Source organism: Carassius auratus, unplaced genomic scaffold (genome assembly GCF_003368295.1).
Source record: "Carassius auratus strain Wakin unplaced genomic scaffold, ASM336829v1 scaf_tig00214289, whole genome shotgun sequence".
Classification (NCBI taxonomy): domain Eukaryota; kingdom Metazoa; phylum Chordata; class Actinopteri; order Cypriniformes; family Cyprinidae; genus Carassius; species Carassius auratus.
This window is the reverse complement of record NW_020527597.1, coordinates 10441-37317: the sequence shown is the minus strand read 5'-3', so window position 1 is coordinate 37317 and position 26877 is coordinate 10441. Positions and strand designations below refer to the sequence as shown.

Sequence of the window (26877 nt, the reverse complement as noted above, 5' to 3'; positions counted from 1 at the left end):
CCTGTTTTCTGCTGGCATTAATGGTTCATCTCCCTTTTATATTTCCCTCTGCAGCTCTGAACCTAGTAGATGATTACCCATAAACACATATTCTTCCTTTCTGAGGGCTGCTAACTACATTCCCTTGAACGTTTACTGGCTACCTCTCAATTTACCCAGGTGTCAATGATAGGGTCCTCAAGAGGTCCCATTTGATGAGCTGATAATCCTCTCCAGGTAACTATCAGATACAGAAAGATCTGGAAGGATCTCAGAGGGTTTTCACTGTTGCCATGGAGCCCATAATCAGTGCTCGTTTTTCTTCCCTATTTGCTATTATATAACATTTGTGCCCCTGTGGGTGAGCCACCACCAATGTGATCATGGTTTAAATGTATGCACAGATCCTTCAAATTCTTGGGGACGAATGCAGTCTATACAAAGAAACCCTGCGTGCATTGCGTGCACTGATGCCTAACGGCGCTTTATTATTTCTATGCAGATGCTTTGCATATTTCATTAAACCACCAGTGCAGAGCAGAGCATTACCAACAGGAGCACTATTCCATGTGATTTTGAGACAGCATACATGGAAACATACATGAATACACACACACACACACACACATACACACACGTTTGTTAAACTGTATATTCTATCACCATACACCAACCCTACACCAAAACCTAACCCTCACAGGAAACTTTTAGCATTTTTACTTTCTCAAAAAAACTCATTCTGTATGATTTATAAGCGTTTTGAAAAATGGGGACATGGGTTATGTTCTCATAAGTCACCCTCTCCTTGTAATACCTGTGTCATACCCATGTCATTATACAAAGTTCTGATGTGTCCTGATATGTCACAAAAACATGCACCCACACACACACTCACACACACACACTCACACACACATACTGTACTCTTGTTTTAGCTCTATCCTCTCCCCAGGGGCAGCAGTCACATGGAATGAAACTCTAGGGAAGATCTCGATTATACAACTAATTACAAAATACCTGTAACGCAAATAAAACTAAAAGCTTCACTATGCACAATGCATGTAATTAAAAAAACAATAAACCAAAGCCTGAATTAAAAAGAACAGTTCAAATCAAAACTGTTAGATAAAAAAACAGTAATATGAAATATTATTACAATTTAAAATAAATTTGTCTATATTAATAAATTTTTAAATGTAATTCATTCATTTCTTCAGTATTACATGATCCTTCAGAAATTATTTTAATATTCCAATTTGTTGTTCAAGAAACATTTCTTATTACAATCAATGTTAAAAACAGTTATGCTGCTAAATGTGTGTGGAAAATGTGATTGAATATCACATTTAGAATACAGATTTTTTTATTATATTATATTTTTCACAAACCCCTGGTTAAAAAAGCCAGAACCTTACGTGATACTGACTCTTCAACCATAAAGGAAACAGCTCACTTACAACCTCTTTAATGAAGTAGCAGATACTGTATAGCCCATCACTCTCATTCCAGAAAGGTCATCAATCATATCATTTACATACATACATTCCACTCCCACTGCTAGAGGAACCATATAAAGAACATGTTTATATTTATTGCCAATACAGCTGATGTTGCTGTTCAAAGCCCTTGATGCAGGCTTTCCATACCTGATGCTGCACTCTCTCATCGGTAAATGTGCATGAGCTATTCATGAAGCAATACTGAATACACACCTGGCAAGTGACGTTTAACAAATGCCCCTTTAGAACAACAGATCTCATATTAACCTAACAACAAACTGAAGCGCTGTGCAAAGCTATGAATAATCTGATTGTGCTGTTAATATTTATTAGTGCATCGAGGGTCAAAAGCGGCATTGATTAACATTTTAATAAGGGCAAATAGTCCTTCATTTACAAAGTAATCATTGTGGGTGATTTGAATGCCTGATAGATGCTTAATAAAATTTGTGGGTTGGTGTGATGATAAACAGCTTTTATTCTCAACATGGGCAATACTAAGGCTCATCTATGCCAAAGTAAATATGAGCGCAGTCACCCGTGATGCATAATTTTCTATATTCTGAAACATTTTTAAAAAGCTATATGGATATGTATAGCCAGTATAATTTCCATTGCACAAAATGTTTTTTATAGTGGGAGAAGGTACTTGAAATATTTATCAAAACTTTTAGTTCTTTTAAGAACTGTTCAGCGTTTGCTACCATAACTGTCACTAAATGCAGAATGGTTCAATTTCAGCACTGCCTGTTCATGGGTGGTCTTTCCATTTATCTGTTTCAGAGTGATACTCGCTGAACTCACTTCCTGTCGCTCTGTACACACCCACTGACAAGAGTCTCAGTTGGGCACAGGTGCCCTGCCACAAAGTGACAACAGCTGCCATCAAGAATCTGAAGGGAAATATTTATATGTGTGTGTGCACGCGTGTGTGTTTAAAGAGCTCCTGTGTGGGCTAGGATCACTGTCAAAGGACAAGTGCTTCAGTTTAGCAGTGGCAAAAGCTGAAAAGGAAAATAGCCACTGGTTTATATGAGATCGAGAGAGAGAAAAGCAGAAAGAGTAAGTAAATGGTGGGAAAAGTTGGGTTTGACAATGCCCATCCATCACAGATACACATCTAGCCTATTCAAGGAACCTCTATGACTGACTGCAGTGCTAGCCATAAGCAGCACTCTCCAACATAAAGGGACAGCTTGTCTCTCTCATTATACTACCATGTACTATTGTGCCAAGCAGCATGCAACACACAAATATCCCCAGTTAAAACATACCCAATTGACCCTAATTCAATATTTTTGTGTGGTTCTCCAGTGAAAATAACTGAACATCCTTAAAGGGGGTTCAATGGTGTTTGGTGTATTCAGAGTTGTTCACAGTGTTAAAGAGATGGATTCTCATGCTAAATATAGCCAAAGTTAAAAAAAAATAATTTAGAAGAATGACTCAGAATTTCTGTGCCGAGAATCTTACTTCCGGGTTGGTACAAGTTTCGGCTGTTTACTAAAAAAAATAAAGTCTTCTGCAGCAAGGAATTTGCATATCACCGGAGTTCATCCACTCTAAAGTACCATATCAATGCAAAGCATCCAGGAGTTAACGTTAATACGGAGGTACCACCTAGCACGTCCAATGATAACTTTAGCAGTCAACGTCATCTTCAAGATGCCTTGTTTGTACAGTGAAGAAAATCTTCTTCCTGAAGCTCTTTTAAATGTATTTTCTTAGCATATTGGGTCATATTGTTGATTGTTATGGCCATTATTTGGACAATGAAAATAATAATAAAATAATTGTTTAACTTTAATGTCACTATTATTCATCATTGATTCATTTGAATTGAAATATTTGATACTTTTACAGGAAAAATTATGTATGCGATTAATTTAGATTTATTAATCACAGAGTATGTAATTAATTAGATAAAAATGTGTACTCGATTGACAGCCCTAATATATATATTCCCAGGTAAATATTTTTTTACTGCACAATAAAAGAAAAACAGATAAAAATTATTTTATTATAAATATTGCAAGGTCTAACAAATCTCCTTTTCATCCAGATTGCATTTCCCATGCAACCATTTGACAAATGTGTTACATCATTTGTTTGCTTTTCCAATAGAAAGTCAAATTTACATGAAACAAATGCATTTTTTAATAAAGTGTGTGTGTGTTAATGCAATCTCTACCACCAGGCTGAAAAAAGCAACCCTCAAAATAAGATTTAGAGTTCTTACCTCTGGTGGTCTCATCTTCAATGGGCTGCTTGAAGACAGTGATGTCCTTAAAAGTGCAGAGGAACAGGACCACCTTATCGTTCTCATTCCTTATGGGGGCTACCTGCATGTAGAGCCACACAGGGGTTCCTGACAGCACCGGATGAACACAGTGAGAGAGGAGAGAGGGTAAGATGAAAGGAAAGTGTGAAAAGTATGTGAAGAGAAGTGAATTGAGGGTTTAAAAGAAGTCATGACCAGGAAGTTAAAAGACATGGATGAAAATGATGAGAATGGTGAGGGAAAGTGAAAGTGACAGAGAGGTCCAATGGAAGAGTAGGAGAAGAATAAATGATGATGTGATTATTGTGGTGAATGAAGATCGCAGGAGAAAGACAGGAATTGAGAAAAAGGAGGGAAACAGGAAGATCACTGAGACCAAGGTTCTCGATTCACCTGTATGAGGAATATACCATGTAACCCATGTGCCTAATGGGTCATTACATTTGAGCTTAACAGGTCAGCTTTATCTTAAAGAGGCAACATGGGGAGATTTATCTTTATAGTAGCTGCATTAGAAACATTCAAGAATGGAGAGGATGCAATTGTGCCCAAAATGCAAGATGCCTTGAGGTGTAAATGATCAAATAACTCAAAGCAAAGATGTGAAGTGTTTAGGGATGGGCATGAGTATCCAATGATTGTTCATGATCATAAATTTCGTGACTGTTAACAGAATCTGGGTAAGGAGATGAGAGCACACACATACACAGACACAACTCGACAGCTAAACCAAGCGTGACTAAATGGAACAGAACACGGGTTCTTCAGACTCCTTAAAATAACTGATTTAACTTGTAACAGCGAATTGTCACAATGTTGCATCTTAGCTGTAATTAATGTCAGACTCATTAAAAATGGACATAATAATATAATATTTAAGCATGTGTAAAATGTGTCTAATTGTGTCAAGAATCGTAGAGTGTGCCCCCAGCTTTATGTCAAGCAACCTGTGGTGAAAATAGAAAATGAACCACAGGCCAGCAGCGCTAAAATATAACGCGATCCAACAACCAAACTTACTCATGACAAACAGAAACATTACATCAGATATTAAGTATCTACACAATTGAGAGTACTTGAGTAGTCTAAACAATTTAAATGCCCAAATTTCAAGTAGGACTCTTTTTTTTACAGAAGTGAGGAGAAAGTTTTTAGAGGAACGTAGTGCCTCTTTTGCCTCCCTTTAGCTCATTGAGTTGAAAACTGTGCCATAAAATCAGACACTTTCTGCTGGCTGTTTTGACATTCATGCTGTGTTTGCAAATGAAGTAGAATAGATGTAACATCCAGACACACTTTTCACTGAACATATGTGCTGTTTGATACAGTGCCTGTATGTAAAAGAAGAAAGTCCAAAATAAACAATAAAGTGGGGTCTATATGTTTTTATCACTTTTATGTTGATTAACTTAACACAATATAACATTATAATCACACAAACAGAGTTTTTACTGTTATAAAAACACATATTTGTGAGCATTGGTGGAACAGAATGTGTCAGAATAAACATATGTGTCATCATTTTAATCTGACCAGTTGTGAAATCTTGTGTTGTGACCCTAGTCCGGGCAGTGCCATATTTCATATATCAACTTTTGACAGGAATGAAAAAGAGGGTTTGATGACTGAAGAATCAAACTGTTGTTTAATAACATATTGATTGTTCACTGATTAAATGTCTGGGAAAAAATAAAAAAATGTAAGTTCAGAATTGCATGGTCTAGGACCTTTATACAGTGTGTGCCATTGTAAATACTTTAAGTCTATCCGCCCGCCACATATATATATATATATATATATATATATATATATATATATATATATATATATATATATGAAGGAATTTTCATTCTTTTCAGGAACTCGGCTTCCTACATCGACACAATTGCATCTCTGTATTTTCCCTTTTCCACTAGAAACAGCAGGCAAAGTGAAAGAATTGTAGCTGGGAATACTCACTGTTCTTCTTATAGAGCAGCACTTCAAAGCAATTGGACTCATAGTTATCAAAGGTCTGTCTGACTTTGTCTATTGTCTTCTTGTCTGTCAGCTCGCCGTACATGAAACTGCCAGGGGGACAGAGAGACAAAGGATGGAAAGTTGAAAAAAGGTTTTGAGAGTGAGAGAAGTGGGTGGGAAAGGGAGAAAACAGGTGATGAAAATGAGCAAGACAAAGAGAGCAGAAAAAGAGAGTTAGGGGAGTGTGCACACCTGTGTGCCACACACATCCAGCGAACTCTACCTTGTCTTTCACTGTCAGTTAATTCACTGAGTGTGCACAAGGGCTGGTGGCTGATGACACGGGCTGTCAGATACTGCAGCCGCTCTATTGAACATGTGGAGGCTGGACAAACAGTAGATGCCGAGCCTCACTTCCGACATGTTCTACCCTTAAGGTTATGTAAAAGGAAGGAAACATTCAATTTGAAACAGTTCAGGAAAGCAGCAAAAGACAAGGTATTCTTGTGTGTTTAGTGCCTGAAGTTCTCTTAAATGTTTGCAAATAATGTGGCACCACTGGGGTTCAAAAGTCTAAGACCACATAGAAAATCTGGCAGTCAAATTACAGCCTGGAAAAATACAAAAAGTTTTTTAGGGGGGGGGGGGGTGATGGGGGAACTAGTACAACATTTATAATTCTGGCCTATTTTTTTAATTAAGTAAATCTGTGACAATGATCATTTCAACATCTCCTAAATTCATGCTGGAAGAAATACAGAAAAATCTGAAATTCATGTTCATTTTCTAATTCAGTTTTTCACTTGTTTGGCTGATTATATAAAATTTAGAATAAAATGTGCATACAAAAAAAAAAAAAATTATAGTATTACTAGTGGTATCAGACTTTTGGATAATACAATTTAATAATGATAACAAACAAGTCAGAAGATTCTTTAAATTAACATTTTAAAAAATATTTAAAAAATTTAAGACAAAAATGTTCAATAAACCATGACAAAGCTGTAGAATTGACAAAGAAGACTTAAGACGTGGAATGAAAATGCGTGGTGGATCATTTCATGAAGTCCATTTTCATGAATTTTACTTTGTGAATTTCATGACAATATTAAAATGTGAATGTGGTCAATTGTATTCTATTTTTTTTTTTACTTCAGCTTTTTACTTCATCTCCATCCTTTCCAATCATGTTATAATCAAAATGAAGTTTATGTGTTTGAGTTTTCAAACTTTCTCTATCTCTAACTTTCTCATCTGTTGTCCATTTCTTTCTTAAGTGGACACAGGAGGACAATGCTCTACAGTCCTGTAATGTAGCGTTTATAGCAAATTACTACAATCAAGACTGGGTGACATTGAAACCTCAGCTTCCAAAAAAAAACACAAATATATAGGTAATTATGGTGCATTTGAGTTTTGTGACCCTAAGCTACTCAGAGACTTTTAGTATCAAATCCTCAACCATATTGCTTTAGCTGACAAAGGCTTGTGCCAGTTCTACCTCTAAAATTCCCCTTGAATCCTGAGTCAATCTGGAGTCATATCACAGTCTGTAGGCAGATCCATATAACTGCATGGAGGCAGAGCCAAATCGCTGCAGTTGGTATTTCTATTTCTACTCTGATGATTGGCATCTTACTGAGCATATTTAGCACTAACAAGGTGTTCGGTGATGGCTCAGGAGAAATGTGCTCTCGGAGTGGCTGAATAGCACACGCAGATGGCTCAACACAGCTGAACTGATGTGAGAAGTGTGTTGAAGTGATGTGAGAAGTGTGTTTTAGCACCATTAACTCAAGCAGAATAAGAAAATGACACCTATGCGCCTAACACTTCACCAAAATCATTAGCGAAACATCCACAATTGTCTGATGAGTGAAACTAGCAGGAATAGCGGTCAGTTCACACTTGAAAAAGACAAATAATACTACTACTACTAATAATAATAATAATAAATGATCAAATTCTGTCCCTTCTCTACTTCATATTCTGCATTGCATCAGTTTAATAGATTCAGCTCCTGCTATCCGGCAATAACCCCTCTGGAAAAGTTTCTGAGGCTTCGTTTTCGTATCCAAAATAATGTAATTCTGTAAAAACACATAATTTAGTTATGATGCACACTAATGCATTTTTGGATCCTGCATGCCTTAGCCTGAAAAGTTGCGAATATAAATTTGAATGACATCACTGTCTGCCCTTGACTACTGAATCCGGACAGGCTATAAATAGACAGGTGGGAGAGCCACTTACCTGCAGGTGCTGCTCTTCTGCATGACCTCTGCCCTGTGGTAACCAGACAGCTTGCAGAATCCGTCATTACTGTAAACTATAGGCCATTCAACGATTTGCGCATTCCCCAACAAGAAACTTGTCTCTGCAATCAAATATAAGAGGCAGGACGGGAACATGTTTATTAATGTGCATAAATAACTAATTATTACAGTATATTTAGTGTTCGTATTATCGTCAGGTACATCAGTTTAGTCAAACTTGTATCTGTCACGTGTTTGGCTGTAGTAAGGAATTGCATAACAAAGGAAACATAAAGGAATTAATCTGAATAGAAATCTCACAGGAAACATGTAGAGAAACAAAAAAAACATAAAATGTAAAAGTAGACGGACAGGGACTAGAATGGAACTAAGGATGTTAAGAAAACAAAGTCAATCTGAGTAGTAATCTGACTGCACACTAAAATAATAAAATAAATAATAATACAAAATAAAACTGCATTTACACTAGGCAGTGTAAATAGTAGTAGAGGATGCACTGTGTTCAGATCTCAGTGTAAGATAAAGACAATCCAGCTATCATGTCTGCATTCGCAGGCTGATGTCACGCAAAACCCTGCCCCCTTTCTTCCAAACTGTCAAAAGACTTCCAATCGGTCCAAGAGAAAGATCTGATTGTTTATCCAGATAGAGAAGTCACTTGATGTTGCCAAGTGTAAACACGCCATGTCCTGATTGAATCATTTAGATGATCCGATCTAAATGATTTGATAACTGTGATGTAAACGTAGCCTTATTCTATTCATCTGAGATGATCAGACACCTTTTTTCCGAAGGGTAAACACTTCCCTTTGAATGGCAATTTGTTGAGAAGAAAAAAGGCTTGCGTTTCAAGCCCTAATTTGTACTCCATTTGTGGAAACTGCTTCAGTTCATTCTTTTATTTGTCACAATGAATTGCAATGCAGTCTTGGCATCAGTGTAACTGATACACGGTGGTCTAGCCATAGCAGGTGGGTTAAAGCCCTGAACATTGTTCCTGTGAGACTGTGCCATTAAAAAGACTAAGTCATCCTCTCTAGTCTTCATTAGTGAGGCAAAAAGACAACTGTCTTCACCCTCCCAATGCAGGTATAAAAATAGACAGGCAAAGAGAACATTACATCACCGGAAAACAAATCAAAGCTTGTTACAGAAATGTCTGCGACAATACAAATCCTTACACACATAAAGCCAACCACCACAAACAGAATCATCTTTGCTCACACACACACAAGGCTTTTATAATGCGGCTGAGCTACAGTCCTCTCTGGACCCATGCAGTCCTCCCCTGAGGAAAAGAGAAAGATAGAGAGAGAGAGAGAACGTGGCATTTGATACAGCCATTAAAAAAAGGTGGCCACTTCTCTCCTTCATTGAATAGTCTCCATTATCTCTCCTCCTCCCCTTGCAGTTTGCCTCTGCAGGACCAGTTGAAAAGAGAACCGTAAAGGATAAAGTGAAGTGCTGTCCCCTTCAGGAAGGAGAGCTGAGACTCATTACAGTGATCTCCATGCCATGGCTCCTGCCCTCAGACCAGGGGACAATTGTGAGGAAGTGCTCCCTGAGGATGCAAAAGAATGAGATCCTGTTTGCAGAACGGGGCTCGGTGATGTGATAATCATGTAATGCTCTGTCACTGATGATATATCGCATTCTCAGCCAAGACAGCACGTTCAGACTAATAAAGTCTCTGCCAAGAAGTCAAGCATTAATAACTAATACGGAAAAGGAGCTCGAGCAGGCGAGTGGAGCAGGACCATGTACCGTCACATCCACAGCATAACCAATGCAGGAAAGTCGATGTGAGGAATGATGGTGTTGCAATGAAAGTCATTGAAGTTTATATGTTTTTAATTACTTTTTCTATTGATTTTATTTTATTTAGTTCTATTTCTTTTATTTATTTATTTATTTACTTTAGTTTTCATTCACATGTTTTGACGAAGCCAATAAGGGGACATGCAGATGAAGGAAAAGAACAAAAATTATATTTCCATGCTTTTGTGCAAAAAATTATAGTTAATGAAACCAACAAAATTTTTTTACTTGAAATAACTGAAATAAAATAGAAAAAATACAACATATAAAAATAAAGAAGTTTCTCAATGACACTAAAATAATACTGGTTCAGAAAAACCATTACATTTACTTTATATCAAAAACCAAACATTCATTTGTGGCCATTTTTATTTTATTTTGTTTACAGTTTTCCATGAATATTATGAATTGAATATAATTTCTGTTTTTCGCAGTCATTTTTTTGTTTCAATTAACTATAAGAACGCTGATTGCAATAATGAAGTGAAAAATACAAATTATTAGAGGAGTCATATTATGCCCCTTTTTTTTTTACAACATGTAATATAAGTCTCTGGTGTCCCCGGAATGTGTCTGTGAAGTTTCAGCTCAAAATACTCCACCAATCATTATTATATCATTTTGAAAATGCCTATTTTGTGTGAAAGCAGAAACGTTCTGTTTTCAGGGCTGTCTCTTTAAATGCAAATGAGATGCTGCTCCCCGCCTCCTTTTCCAGAATAGAGCTGTTGCATTACAGCTCATACCTGCTAAAAACATCAGTTTGGGTTCTCATTATCATGTTTATCACACTGAAATCATGCATTTTAAAGCAATGTTAGTTTAAACTGATATATGGTTTTCTAAGTGTACACATACAGAAAGCGGTGGTCACAGCATGTGAGTACTAAACTAAGTTCTCATCCACACACAAGTTTACGTTAAAAAACACACATGAGTAACAAAAACAGTTGGTTATGTCTGTTAAGGTAACCTGCTGGGAAATAATCTGTGTGGCAGCAACAAAATAAAGTAAATAAATCAATAAATCCACTGCTCTATAAATCTCCTCTGAGCCTGGAACTCAGTGTGTGGTGAACAGCGTTCTGTGCTCGGCTGTGCAGCCAAAGGTAGAACAGTTAGTATGTTTTGCTCAAACTTACACCATGGCATCAGAACTGGTAAACCATTGTCGCTTGCAAAATAAAAAAAATGGTGTAATGGGCGGAAGCTCACAGATTAAGGGGCGGTAATATTATAATGAGATCCCTTTACCACGTCACCAAGGGAGCGAAATCTGAGCGGCTTGTTTTCTCAGAAGCTTTCAGAAAAAGGCTTACCAAAACAAAGTTACTGGGTTAATCTTTTTCCACGCTTCCTTAGTTGGTCGATGCACCAGGGACCTGATTACAGCACTTCAAAATATTCAAAATCTCTTTTGTGAACTATACCTTATATATATATCTAAGCCAAAGTAAAGTTATGCAATACACAAAGAGCACAGATCCACCTCAAGGCAAAAAGAGTACCCATTTCACATAAGAGGACACAGCTGTTTTGTCTGGCTGCATGTAAAATCAATGGAATATTGAGACTAGAAAGACTTTAATCTTTATAATCTCACTTGAGGCAAATTAACAAAAAGGCTTACCTGTGTCTCTCTTGAATTAGTCTTGTTGTTTTAAAGAGCAGCTTATGTCAGCTGATACAGACTTTAAACAGCCCAAGTGGTTATAACACATACATTGATCACACTTCCAGAGCCATGTGAAGCCTAAAGCAGTCCGTCAGCACTTTATGTGTTTTATGGGATGCAGCCGAAAGCTTATCATATAAATGGTGAATACGAGGCATATTGACAGCGATGAAAGACTTAGTGATGTGCGTGCCAACCCCACATGGGAGGCCAATAGACAGCTGCTATGGTGCTCTCCACAATTCCACAGCAGTGTGTTTACTGAAAAATTAAAAAACATCTCACATTAGCAATCACATGGCCTCCTTTACATATATACACATCATTTTCTCCCACCTTTACATGCCCACTTACACAAACCCATGAAATATCATTCATATATATATATATATATATATATATATATATATATATATATATATATATATATATACTGTATACAGTATAAATATATATATATATATACATAGAGTAAAACACATGTCAATGCAGCATAATAAAATGCACTATCAAAAGTTTTTTTTTTTTTAATTAAGCCAATGTGATGCATTGAGATATTCCAAAATTATTGATTTTTCTTTTATGCCAAAAATCATTAGGATATTAGTAAAGATCATGTATCATGATCATATTTTGTAAATTTCCTACCGTAAATATATCCAAACTTAATTTTTTATTGGTAATATGCATTGCTAAGAATTAATTTGGACATATCTAAAGGCGATTTTCTCAGTATATCGAGTTTTTTGCACCCTCAAATTCCAGATTTTCAAATAGCTGTATCTTGGCCAAATATTGTCCGATCCCAATAACCATACACCAATAGAAATCTTATTTATTCAGCTATCAGATGATGTATAAATCTTAATTTCGAGAAATTGAAACCTAAACACTGGTTTTGTGGTCCAGGGTTACATCTTAGCTAGTGCATTAACTAACATTGTATAACAAAGAACAATGAATTTGTATTTGTTGTATTTATTAAACTTTGTTAATATTCACAAATATTTATTATTAAAATTTACAACTGTTTATTGTTTGTTCAAATTAGATTTGTTCCATTACATAATATTAACATTTGATTTTGATTGTGAATGTATTACTAAGTGTTTATATTTTCATAGATTAATAAATGCTGCCTGAAGAAGTACTTTCACTGTTAGTTCACGTTAACTAATGTATAACTATGTTAACCAATGAAACCTTATTGTTAAGTGTTACTAAAAAAAATTGTCAAATCCACCACAATCATTTCCTTCACACAACTGATGTAAATTATTGTGAGAGAGGGAACATTTGGCAAGGCAAATATTTATTAAAATCATGTGAAAAAACTTAACACACAAATATCAGTTATGGTAGCAAGATTTAATCTGATTGGCTGCTAACTTCCGTTTTCTGATATATACTGTATTTCATTAAACATGCTCCTAAATACCACATAAAAGCAAACTGTGGTTGGTTGCTTCAAGCAGTTTTATTCTGTTAAAGTTTTATGCTCTCGATCACAAAAAGCTGCAACAAGTACCAAGTCCTGATCTTATGCCAGACATCAAACATCTGACCAGGCAAGACTAAAATAATGTTGACAATCAATAAACCTCAGTGTGTGAAAAGATTATCATCACACAATGAAACAGCAATAGCATAAGGTCAGCAAAACCCGAAACAATACACTATTCACACAATTATTCATGCCGCACTGCATGACGGGAGCAAGCAAGTCAGCAAACATTGTTTAATATAAATCAGTTTGTTCTGAAGACTCTCTCAAGACTAGTAGCGACAACATTCCAGGGGAAATATTATTGTTTATATTTCTTAGCACTGCAGAGTTCCAACAAGAGAAACAGGCTATGAATTTTTTTAAGGTTTGACAAAAGAGGGAAGTAGATTTACATATTGCTCTGATGTCTATGCAGAAGAGTCTCTGTTGTCAGACAATTTGTGACCTTTTCTCTGGCTCCATCGCCTCTCGCTGTCTTTCTTTATCTCTCTATAATTCTCTATTCAATTGCAGTGTGACACTTTGTGTGTGTCAGCATTTGACTCCATTACTTCCAGCAAGAGGAGAGATGTCCACGGCATATGCATTGGGAAACAACCACTGCCAATCTCCAGCCGAAGGTTCTGCTTTAAACAGCTTTGAGGATAGCTGTTGATTCAATCCCAAGCGCACAGTCAAGGCTCAGACAGGGTCGGGCGAACTTGAGATTTCCTGAGGCCTAACATGCCACCTTTAATAAAACACTTTTGTACAAACTGCCTAGGTTTGCCTAAGATTATTTTTTTTTAATTTATACATTTATTCAGCAAAGATGCATATAATGTATCAAAACTGACAGTAGAGAAATTTATATCATGACAATTTTAGAAAATTTTAGCATGGTAATGAACATGACTGTTAATGTATTTAGTCTTGGCGGAATAGATCTGCTACGCTGCTGGTGCTGTAGGTTATTGCTGTTCTTGTAGATTATTGCTGCTGCCACTGCAAAGCAAAAACAGGAACTTGGTACTGTCAATACAGTACATATGCTGATACGGTGCTGTGTGTATTTAATACATACACAAGTAGCATATACAGTATAATAACCCATAGCAGATCTATACAGGTGGAGTGTTTCAGAGGAACTCTGAAAGCATGCTGGTAAATGCTCTAGTACAGGTTCCTCAATAGGCGGCCCGCGGAACACATCCGGCCCATGAGAGAATTTTTTTTACCCGCACTCATTTCAAATAATGTTGCCATGGTAACTTCAGCGTAAGCACATAACTGGTGTGTAAATTCAAACGCAGCATCAGACAGTGTTTGACAGTGAAAACATGGCATGTGTGAAGAAAAGATGACATGGAAAATAGATTATTCAAATGTGAATGGACTGAATCATTTTGAGTGATCCCATCTTTGTTATGAAATATGCTTTTTTGATTCACACTGAGTTCACAATTTTAACGTACTACAATTTATTTTAATTTATTTTTCAAGATCCAAGGTAAAAAAAAAAAAAAGTACTTTCTGTATAGCTATAAAGGTCACGCAAAATACTAATCAAAAGCACATAATCATTACCTGAGACTATCGCTGTCATAGTTTACATGTTGTTCCAGCCGCGATGTCGCAGAAAATAGAAACTGTTTCAAAAATATAATATTTTGTTTGTTTGTTTTTAATATTCAACAGGCAAAGATCTTTAGTTTTCTGTATCTGAATACAAAAAAAATCATAATTATTTGAATAAAACAGATTACTTGTGGGGGGTAGAATATTTATTTTGTGTCTATTAACGAAAAACAACAATAAAAACAAAAACAACGACAATAATAAGCGGAAACATTTTGGGCATAATGTAGTCAGTGGCCCTTGGCTTGGTTTTGTTGGCCGAATTTGGCCCTCTGTGAAAACGAACTGAGGACCATGCTCTCGTGAACGCTAACCAGACATTTAAATGAATAGCAGTGAGCTCATTGGCTGCCTTTCCAACATGAACCAATCAGCTTATGCCAAGTAGTTTAACGCTGTGAATATCATTAATTTGTGTCAATAATCCATCAGCTTGTGCCATCTAGAGTATCATGACAGAACTTGGCATTTATATGAATAGAAAATTCTATTTAGGTTACTGAAAGAAAAAAACTTTTTAGTTTCCACAGAAATATAATATTGATAATAATAGTAAACATTTCTTGAGCAACAAATCAGCATATTAGAATGATTTCTGAAGGATCATATGACATATTAAATATAATTTTGAAATATATTCACATAGAAAACAGTTATTTTAAAATTGCAATTATATTTAAAATATTACATTATTATTATATTTTACTTTATATTTGACCAAATAATTGCAATCTTGGTGATAAAAAAAGACAATTTGGAATGGTAGTGTAGATAGTCAGAGGCACTGTTCTTTTTCCTTGACTTTTAAAAGATTAATGCTATATATTTGAATAGGACATGACTGCAAATGAGTTTGAGTCACATGGAGTATTTTATAGTAGTTTTATGATGCTTTTTGGCCTTTATGGATCTCAACAGATCTAGTCCCCATCTATTTGTACTTGGTATATTCTAAAGGGTTTCCACAAATATAATTTTGTGCCCCCCTGGAAGAAAGTTTGGAACGGCATTATGTTTGTTTATTTTTACTGCTGCTTTAAACTTTATTCCGTTTTAGTTGTTCGCTAATTCATCATAGTCTCTGTCAGTAATAAAGATGAGAGAAAGCAAAACAAAACAGTTAAACTTAAGAGAGCTGGTAGTGGATTTTCATACAGCTACCATCCAGGATGGAAAAACAGAGACGGTACAGACCCACAAATACATGGAAATCAATCAAACAGCAGACTGGACTGCATTGACAACACAGCAATGCAAGCAGAAAGACCAGAGAAGCCTGTACTTTCTGAGGGGGCTGTCAGAGAGATTCTACCAATCTTCTGGGCTAGAAAAAAGATGGTGGAGCAACTAGAGTCTGTAATAAATGAATCCACAAGTAAACACTCCCTTCAGCAGATCTGGTGCAAATAGGAGGTACAAAGTGTCTGTCATGCGCTCATCTGCATGTTACTCCTGGTGGTCACTGCAACGAGAAGTTATGTAATTGAACAAGCACAAACATTCTTCTATTTTTGGATCCATTAATATAATGCATCATCAATGTATTTGATGCTATTGCATGGTATGTGTTCCTTTCACTGTCTGCGTGGAAGTATGTTGACGCACCTGCTTCTCTGTGAAAGAATGACTACAGGGAAAGTGGAAGAAGAAACAGATCCTATTAAGATAAACCTATATTTACATGGATTACACCTTAGTAAGTTCCCTAGTGCCTGTGATCTTGGTGAAAACGATTTTCTGTTGGCCATTACAGATCCTAAGCATGTAAGAAAAACCGACTATTTCCCGTACAGATACACATCAGATAGTGGTTCCCTATAGTGAACACCAAACACAACCTGCTCTCTGTTCTCGTAAGCTGTGGTTAATGTAAGATATCACTTTCATTACATCTGTGACTTTCTAATCTGCATTCATATCTCCTCACATGCTTTTTTTAATTATCTTTTTTCTCTGGCACTAGTCTTATGATCTCCTTACTGGTGTTTTTGTACCGTTGTGATGTTTGGTTTTCTCAAACATTTCATTTTACCACAGAAACTCTACTTTATCATTTCTTCTAGCTTCCTTTTAATAGTTTATTGCTAAATTATTAGTTTGTACTCAGTCTCATTTATTTTATTTCTCTTTTTACTGTATTTTAAAATCCCTTTGCTGTGCGTGTCATGATCCTGGTTCCCTTTACCCTTTTCCCCTCCCCTCTCTGATACCTTTTCTTCTCTTCTCTTTCCTTGCACTAATCTTTCTTCTCTCATTAATCTCCTTCAGCTGCTCATCATTGCGCTACTCTTTGCCCGCACCTGTTTCCTCTTCCCCTCTGATTAGCACCCCTACTTCTTTCCCTTTCCTCCCTACCTGCCTTGCCAGATTATTCCCCTAAATACGCTAAACTGGTATGTCTTATTCCCTGTCGTTTTTGTCCCAGTCTTAGTCCTGTTTGTTCGGGGTGCTGTGAGTGTGAGCCTGGGAGTTTAGCCGCTGCTCGTCTCCTGACCTGCTGATCTCTCCCTCTCTACTGTGAGGTTGCGGAGCTGTCCACCGTACTCAATCCGCCGGGGCGGCCGGTGGCTTTTGCTTTCTCTTTTTGAACAAGGACGAGTTTTGGTTCCAGTTTTTCCCTTTGGGCTTTTTTCTGTTTGCATTCCCCATTATTCTGAAGCTCCTGTGTTTGATCATTAAAGACAATACTTGCTCCGCGAATTGCTCTCTCTGGTCCTCTTTCCACACGACAGAATAATCTGGCCAACTATGGACCCAGCAAGAGAGCATCCGATACAGACGGCCGTCGAGATCCAGGGAGTTATGCTGGGTAAACACGAGGAGGAATTATCGGCCGCCAGACAGGCCGTGGAGACGCTGGCGGCTCAGGTGACGGATCTGGCTAGACAACTCCACCAGTTTAGTCTCAATCCGCCAGCCTTGTCCGGATCCGTTCACTCCACGGAGCCTCGCATTAACAACCCGCCGTGCTATTCCGGTGAGTCCACCCAGTGCCGTTCATTTTTAATCCAATGCGAGGTTGTGTTTTCCCTCCAGCCGTCGACCTACTCTGGGGACAGGGCCAGGATCGCCTACGTTATCTCTCTCCTCTCCGGACGGGCTCGCCAGTGGGGAACGGCAGTCTGGGAGTCAAGGGCTGTGTGTGTCGAGCGTTTTTCCCTCTTCAAGGAGGAGATGATCCGTGTCTTCGACCGGTCTGTCTACGGGGAGGAGGCCTCCCGCCTCTTGTCTTCTCTGCGCCAGGGTAAGCGCTCAGTTACAGACTTTTCTATCGAGTTCCGCACTCTGGCAACCTCCTGTGGCTGGAATGAACCGGCGCTGCTCGCTCGTTTTCTGGAGGGGCTCCACGGGGGTATAAGGGATGAGATATTGTCCAGGGAGGTCCCTACTCGCCTGGATGCACTGATCGACTTGGCCTTACGCATCGAGAAGCGTTTCGACCAGCGCCGCCGCGCTCGGGGTCTGGAGTCCGCCCTACTGGCTCCTCCGCCCGCCGATCCCCTGGCACTCCCCTCCTCTGAACCTGAGGCCATGCAACTGGGCGGCATCCGCATTTCCGCGGCAGAGCGAGAACGAAGAGTGGTCAATCGACTTTGCATGTATTGCGCTTCACCTGCGCATTTTGTCGCCGTGTGCCCGTTAAAAGACAGAGCTCGTCAGTGAGGGGAGGGCTTCTGGCGAGCGCAACCACTCTAGTCTCTCCTCCTAACTCCTGTACCACCTTCTCGATCCATCTTCGCTGGCCTGGCTCCTCTGCCTCCTGCAGGGCTCTGATTGACTCCGGGGCCGAGGGCAATTTCGTGGATGAGTCATGGGCTCGTGCGCAAGGTATTCCCCTGAAGGAGTTAGATGCACCCTCTCCCCTTTTTGCTCTAGATGGAAGCTCTCTCCCGAGGGTTAACCATGAGACTCCACCCTTAACACTCACTATCTCCGGTAACCACCGTGAGACCATATCCTTTTTAACTTTTCATTCCCCTTATTTCCCAGTAGTTTTAGGGCATCCCTGGCTAGTACTTCATAATCCCCAGATTAACTGGATAAGGGGTACCGTCCTCTCTTGGAATTTGTCTTGTCATGTCAACTGTTTAACCTCTGCTATTCCTCCTGTGTCCTCTGTCTCTGTGTTTCAGGAAGATCCAGGGGATTTGTCTGGGGTGCCGGAGGAGTATCACGATCTGCGGATGGTTTTCAGTCGTTCGCGGGCCGCTTCTCTCCCCCCTCACCGTCCCTATGACTGTAGCATCGACCTTCTCCCGGGCACTACGCCACCTCGTGGTAGACTGTATTCCCTGTCGAGGCTAGAACGCGAAGCTCTTGAAAAGTATCTATCGGAGTCCCTGGACGCAGGTACCATAGTTCCCTCATCCTCTCCCGCGGGCGCCGGGTTCTTCTTCGTTAAGAAGAAGGATGGTTCCTTGCGCCCCTGTATAGACTATCGGGGCCTTAACGAGATAACTATTAAGAACCGTTATCCATTACCCCTCATGTCATCGGCCTTTGAGGTCTTGCAGGGCGCCAAATTCTTCACGAAGTTGGACCTTCGCAACGCCTATCACTTAATTCGCGTAAAGGAGGGGGATGAATGGAAGACCGCGTTTAACACGCCCCTTGGGCACTTTGAGTATCGCGTTCTCCCGTTCGGCCTTGTAAACGCCCCCGCGGTCTTTCAGGCGTTGGTAAATGATGTTCTTAGAGACATGCTAAATATATTTGTTTTCGTCTATCTAGATGACATTCTTATCTTCTCGCCCTCCCTCCAGGTGCACGTCCAGCAGGTTCGCCGCGTTCTTCAGAGGCTTCTCGAGAATAGGCTGTTCGTCAAGGCGGAGAAATGCTGCTTTCACGCGCGCTCGGTCACCTTTTTGGGATCGGTCATTTCAGGGGAGGGTATTAGCATGGACCCCGCTAAGGTTAAGGCGGTTATTGACTGGCCAGTTCCTGATTCTCGCGTCGCCTTGCAGCGTTTCTTGGGGTTCGCCAATTTTTACCGCCGCTTCATTTGCAACTACAGTCAGGTCGCAGCGCCCCTAACCGCCCTTACCTCTGTCAAGTCCAGTTTTGTATGGACCGAGTCCGCCCAGCGCGCTTTTGACCGCCTGAAGACCCTTTTCACGTCCGCTCCCATCCTAATGACCCCTGACCCTTCCAAACAGTTCATAGTCGAGGTTGACGCGTCCGAAGCAGGCGTTGGAGCTATACTCTCCCAGCGGTCTGCCTCCGATGGTCAGATCCACCCCTGCGCTTTTTTCTCGCACCGACTAACTCCCTCCGAGCGTAATTACGACGTGGGTAATCGTGAACTACTCGCTATCCGCCTCGCGCTAAGTGAATGGCGTCAGTGGCTAGAAGGTTCCTGCGTTCCTTTCTTGGTATGGACCGATCACAGGAATCTCGAATATATTCGTTCTGCGAGGAGGATGAGTGCCCGTCAGACTCGTTGGGCATTATTTTTCACCCGTTTCGACTTTTCTATTTCCTACCGACCCGGCTCGAAGAACGTCAAGCCTGATGCTCTGTCCCGCCTCTTCGATTCCTCAGAGTGCTCCGAGTCACGCGTTCCCGTCATCCCCGAGGGGCGTGTTATTGGTGCGGCCATCTGGGGAATCGAGAGACTAGTCAAACGAGCTCTCTCTCACTCCGCCACTCCCCGTCGATGCCCCTCTAATCTTCTTTTCGTCCCTGCATCCGTCCGTCCGGCTGTCCTCCAGTGGGCTCATACGTCCAAATTAGCTGCCCATCCCGGCGTTAGGGGCACCCTGGCTTCCATAGGCCAACGGTTCTGGTGGCCCTCCCGCGAACGGGACACGCGTAGTTTTGTAGCCGCCTGCGCGGTGTGCGCACAGACTAAATCTGGGAACTCCCCTCCGGCCGGCCTTCTTAGACCACTCCCCATTCCCTCGCGCCCGTGGTCCCATATCGCCCTTGATTTCATTTCGGGTCTTCCCCCGTCGGCTGGAAATACCGTTATCCTCACTGTCATCGACCGCTTCTCTAAATCAGCGCATTTTATTCCTCTACCCAAACTCCCCTCCGCCAAGGAGACCGCCCAGACTGTCGTTGAGAATGTTTTTAAGTTACATGGTCTACCTTCTGATGTTGTCTCAGATAGAGGTCCTCAATTCGCTTCGCAGTTCTGGAAGGAATTCTGCCGTTTAATCGGTGCATCCGCTAGCCTTTCGTCCGGTTTCCATCCTCAGACTAATGGTCAGGCCGAACGAGCCAATCAGACCATCGGCCGCATATTACGTAGTCTTGCGTTTCGCAACCCAGCATCATGGTCTGAACAGCTCCCTTGGGCAGAATATGCCCATAATTCGCTCCCGTCCTCGGCCACTGGGCTATCCCCTTTTCAAGCTAGTCTCGGTTATCAGCCACCCCTGTTCTCGTGCAAGGACTCGGAGTCCAACGTCCCGTCGGCTCAGGCGTTCGTTCAGCGCTGTAAGCGTACCTGGAGGAGGGTCAGATCCGCTCTTTGCCGTTTTAGAGACCGGACCCTACGTACCGCTAATTGCCGCCGAGTCAAGAGCCCTAGATATACTTGCGGTCAAAGGGTTTGGCTGTCTACTCTTAACCTGCCCCTCCAGTCGATCTCACGCAAATTGACCGGTTATCCGCGCCCCACCCCGGTCTTCCACCCCCCCCGTTCAGGTTGAGGGATCCCCTGTCTACAGGGTTCGTAGATTATTAGACGTCCGCCGTCGGGGTCGACAGTACCTAGTGGACTGGGAGGGTTATGGTCCCGAGGAGAGAAGTTGGATCCCCTCCCGGGACGTTCTGGACCATTCGCTTATTGATGATTTCCTCCGCTCCTGCCAGGCTTCCCCCTTGGGAACGCCAGGAGGCGCTCATTGAGGCGGGGGCACTGTCATGATCCTGGTTCCCTTTACCCTTTTCCCCTCCCCTCTCTGATACCTTTTCTTCTCTTCTCTTTCCTTGCACTAATCTTTCTTCTCTCATTAATCTCCTTCAGCTGCTCATCATTGCGCTACTCTTTGCGCTTGGCTTCCCGCACCTGTTTCCTCTTCCCCTCTGATTAGCACCCCTACTTCTTTCCCTTTCCTCCCTACCTGCCTTGCCAGATTATTCCCCTAAATACGCTAAACTGGTATGTCTTATTCCCTGTCGTTTTTGTCCCAGTCTTAGTCCTGTTTGTTCGGGGTGCTGTGAGTGTGAGCCTGGGAGTTTAGCCGCTGCTCGTCTCCTGACCTGCTGATCTCTCCCTCTCTACTGTGAGGTTGCGGAGCTGTCCACCGTACTCAATCCGCCGGGGCGGCCGGTGGCTTTTGCTTTCTCTTTTTGAACAAGGACGAGTTTTGGTTCCAGTTTTTCCCTTTGGGCTTTTTTCTGTTTGCATTCCCCATTATTCTGAAGCTCCTGTGTTTGATCATTAAAGACAATACTTGCTCCGCGAATTGCTCTCTCTGGTCCTCTTTCCACACGACAGTGCGTGTATATTTCTCTCTTTGAGAGCATGTGTAGCGTGCCTGTACACCTTACAGTGTGACGAGCAGTACAAAAGAACAAGCTGAGGGTAGCCAGTGGCAGCTCAGATGAGCCATGGTACATTGCATAAACCCCAAATGCAAAGTAACAGTCCTAAGGACATAAAAGAGTGAGAATAAATGTATAAGAATGGAAGAAAATGTATGGTACTACATACTGAAAACAACAACAACGATAAAAAATAATAACAACATATAAAAAAATAGTATATAATAAACTAAATATAAATGTAAAATAATAATAATAAACACTGGCTGGAACCATCACATACTGTATATATTCACTTTATATACATGCAATTTATTCTCAGAACCGCCAGCCTTCAATGCTAGAACAGTATAGCTGTCCTCTATCAAAGAGTGTTGTTGAAATCATTTAATTTCTCAAGTCAGTAAGAACTATGGTATCACTGGTTATTCAAAAATCAAGCTGACTACAACAAGCTTCTCCAACAAACTAAAACTCAGCACAGTTGGGGGAAATATGCACTGCTTTTCCTGTTCTAATAATGATATGTACAGGTAAAAAGCTTTATGAAATTTGACTTTGTTTACCCCCCACCTGTGAGTCTCGATTCCCCTAAGTGGGCTTGCAAGACTCAAACAAACTCTGCTGTCCGCAAACAAAGGAGAAGACCTTCAGGGAGGAATTGGGTTGTAAATGAAGGACAGAGACACAAAGCCTCAGAAACACCTACATAATTTCAACAACAGCATTCGAGAAAGGGTTCATTATTTTGAGGTGGACATGCTGTGTATGGTTATATAAGAGGTATATGAAAAACAAATTCCTTGAGCAATTTAAAATCTTTTTAGACTTGATCATTTTTGGCTATTACATAATTGACAATAATTCTGAGTATTGATAGCGTGGCTCATTATACCCCATTTAACTTTCCTGCCAAGTGCAATTTAAAGCCTGTGGGTGTTAAGGGTTTCAACGAAAACGATGATGGTGTTTCTTTTGTTGTTGTTTTTTTTTCTCCATTATATAATATATATATATATACCTTACTAACTTCATAAAGACAACATAAAAGACCTCAACTACACATCCATTATTTACTACCTGCACATTGTTGGCTATTTTTAGCTGCTTAATCAGATTGTAAATTATTACCAGCTCCACAATTACAAAACGTTTCACAAGGAGAATTTTGGTATGTTCATCATCCATATACTGTATTATCTATCCTTCACTCCTAAATTTAAATCTGTACTACTGTCAGCATGGAGCCTCAGTTGGAGCTGACAGCACATTGGCAGCACATCAGCACAGGCTTTAGATACATTTTTAAATGTACCTAAGTGAAATCGTTGGAAGGAAGACACTAACCTTGCCTTTTAATTACATGCAACTTCTCATTTTTTGACTTGTGCCTTGTACTGATGGCTGTAAATGTGTTCATTCATCCAGATGTAAATGCATGCACTTCCTTGTAAATCAGTTATTTAAAAAGCCTATGACAAGAAAACAAATGTAAATTTAAATGCAAGAATCAATTATCCAGCCCATTCAAGATTCTGTCAGCATATTTGAATTAGTAATGGGATGAAGGGAGGATGTCCAGAAACAACATGAGATCTGCTGAACAATTTCAGCTGCACTAGAATTCGAAATTCTTCCACTCGCTGCATCACTTCAACATTAAACCATGATCATAGTGACAGTGGAGCTTACAGAATATAAATATCAGCATCTTGTTACTACAAAGACTGTGATTAGGATTTATATATATAAAAAAAAAGTGGATCTTTTTTTCTCAAAAGATGCAAGCTCTGCGTCAGATTTAGCAAAGAGTGTGTGGAAGATCCGGAGACCCTCTGAGGTCAGAGAGCTGCCCACGGCAAATGTCAGGGCATGGTATTATGAGCTGAGAGAGCACCACATTAAAACCCACACAGTTCGTTAGAAAGAGCTGTCTGGTCTCAGTGTATACAAAAACACCCAAAATCTGTGTCTTCAACTTTTAAGTTTGTGTATTTATTTGAAACAGAGTTAAGAGTTATTAATAGCTTTTGATGCAGTAATCATGAGTGTGACCTCTGCTGGTGAGGTCCTTTTATACAAACTCCTACAGAACCTGTGGCAGATTCACATGGAAAATATATGTGACACAAAATGACTGCAATTCACATAAGAAGATCTACAGCACAACAGCCAAGAAAAACTGCATCACCTTTAGATTAAGTTTAAAAAAACAAATTTGTTGATTACAAACAACTGAGAACTGAACATGCAAATGCTTCGATTGTGCTTATAATAGTAATTATAATAATGATATAAAAATATAGAATATAAAAAAATATTGTTAAAAACTGATTACACAGCATATATATATATATATATATATATATATATATATATATATATATATATATATATATATATATATATATATATATTCAAAATATCCTAGGTATAATAGTCACATATCCATTTAACCACAATAAACTTAAAGTTTACATGTTTGGTTTAAAGTTTAACAAAAGTAAGCCAGAATGGTTGTTTGTGTGACGAAATAGTTGTTTGTGTGACTCCACCAAAAAAAAAAAAAAAAAAACATCCACGCATTTTTACATGCGTCAATTGACGCATCAAAAAAACGTTTACACGCGTGAGATTTATCCAGACTGAAGCAAAGAGTATAGAATATATTTGACTGTAGGTTGTTGATGTCTTTAAAAAAATATCAAGTCTCACTGACGCATAAATAAAATAATGTTGATAATCGATAGCAATAGTAAGGTAACGTTTTGAGAAGCAATTGAGCAATGCATTGTAAACTGTGTTTAATTACTGTTATTATGGTCAAAGAGTGATTAAGTTCAGCTCACGGCTGTTTTGCAGCTCTGTGTTTTTTATGTTTTACTAAGCACACAATAAAGAAGAGTATGTAGAAGTTACTTTAGGTGCGTCATATGTAAATATTTAATATTACTTTAATCAGAGAAAAAAATAGGTTTTCCATTTTTATGAGAACAAACTCAAGAGATTCACTTTTACGCGTAATTCTGAGCACAATTAAAGTTAGAAAAAATAAAGCGTAAGAGAATTTAAACATTTCTTAAGACACCATGAGACTTTCCCCCTTTGCTTTATCAGGTACTGCAATCTGAAGAAAGCGATCATCTTACCACTTGAGCGACGGACAATATTTTCCAAAAAAGTGTTCTGTGGTGCCACCAGTCCTCTTTTTCCCCCGTGCATTCTGCGATCGGGCAGCGTCGGTCAGGCTTGCGGACTTGCTGGAAGCTGGTCGTTAAAGTGATGCAGGCGGGATGGGAATGTATCGATGGGATGGAGAAGATCATGGTAACGCTGCGCCGTGGCTGACTGGTATGGGTTCTTTGTACCACGTTGCGCTTGCAGTTCTGCAGGCTCCGCGCTCCCCTGGTTGGCGCCTGCGCACTCGCGAACTGTAACACTGAAAAGTGACTGGCACAGAAATCTGGAGAGCGACGCCCGGTACCATGGAGAAGCAACACATGCAACAGATGGTACCTCTTTCGCGCGAATTACAAGAGTTACTGGAAATTATGTCATTGTCATCTTAATTGAGAAAAAGGTAAATTTAACAGTTAAAGTGAGTTACTATACAACTCATGAATTTTAAGGAGGGTTTACGCGCAATCTTGATTACATCAGGATGTAGACTAATATGATGATACCACGTCAATATTCCTTTGGAATATTTTATAAAACTTTTTATGTTTATTCAACAACATTTCACATGGATTACCTTACCTATTTCCTCATGAGAATATCTCCTTCTAAAAAAAAGGTTAGATAAATTATTGATATTTCAAAATCAATCGGGAATTTAATGCTTGAAAAACGAATTTGTTGATATTTTGATGGGGAAAGAAAGAAAGAAGAGTGAGTGAATGAGTGAGTGAGTGAGTGAGTGAGTGAGTGAGTGAGTGTGAATGAATGAATGAATGTCTGTGGCGGTCAGTGGCGCCATATTTTAGGAAATGCAGTTAGATTAGCCCCTCCTGTGCCGCTGGAGTCCCCTGTCTGAGGAGGCAGTGGACAGAGCCCCTATTGTTCCCAGCCCACTCCTGCCTAATATGGAATTCGGAATGAAACCAATGATTTCCTGACACTGGCGATGCGTAGCCGCGTAGGGGCGAATGTGGAGTTACAAGGGAAATAAAGAGGAGACACAAACACTGATCCGTCGTCGGACCAGGAGAATGTAAAATATCGTAATGCGAGTTGTAGGAGTTATCGTGAGTTTTCATGAAACTGCGCTCGATGGCGAGGGATTGTTTTGGAAGCGCGAGCTAGAGCGTGGGTCACCTACTTGACGGATTTGCCTGCGCACCGTACGACACTCAAACTCGAGTGTTTAAACACTGGTCACACGAAGACTACCGGCTCAAAGACTGAGATTTCTTGTCGACCGAGGACTTGGCTACCTGTGGAGAGTATAGTTTCTGGACTTGTCCAACTATCATGCCTACGCTCAGCTCGAAAAGTAGGCAGAATGCAGTGGAAGCGGTCGAGGAAGGAGGCAGTAACAGAGATCCTCTCGATATTGCGGCCAAAAAGATGTTGAAATGTGTTGTGGTCGGCGATGGAGCTGTGGGCAAAACCTGTTTGCTGATGAGTTACGCAAATGATGCTTTTCCCGAGGAATATGTACCGACTGTATTCGATCACTACGCAGGTAAGATGTTTTGTATAAAGCGCAAACTTATATAAATAAAGGTGGATTTCAACTGGGAATATTCAGTTGAAATCCCTGTTTATGA

The 26877-nt window shown here is 39.9% G+C and overlaps 1 protein-coding gene across 1 annotated transcript in view; it reads right to left on the bottom strand.

Moving 5' to 3' along the window:
- LOC113091778 (potassium voltage-gated channel subfamily H member 5-like) overlaps positions 1-25733 on the bottom strand; it is an 86341-nt gene extending 60608 nt beyond the window's left edge. The window contains exons 1-4 of the mRNA XM_026257409.1: positions 25255-25733; positions 7972-8095; positions 5719-5825; positions 3718-3846 (exon numbers count right to left, since the gene is read on the bottom strand). Coding sequence (XP_026113194.1) covers positions 3718-3846; positions 5719-5825; positions 7972-8095; positions 25255-25327 — 433 coding nt within the window. The 5' untranslated portion in view covers positions 25328-25733. The remainder of the gene's footprint in view (positions 1-3717; positions 3847-5718; positions 5826-7971; positions 8096-25254) is intronic.
- Between the last annotated feature and the right edge of the window lie 1144 nt (positions 25734-26877).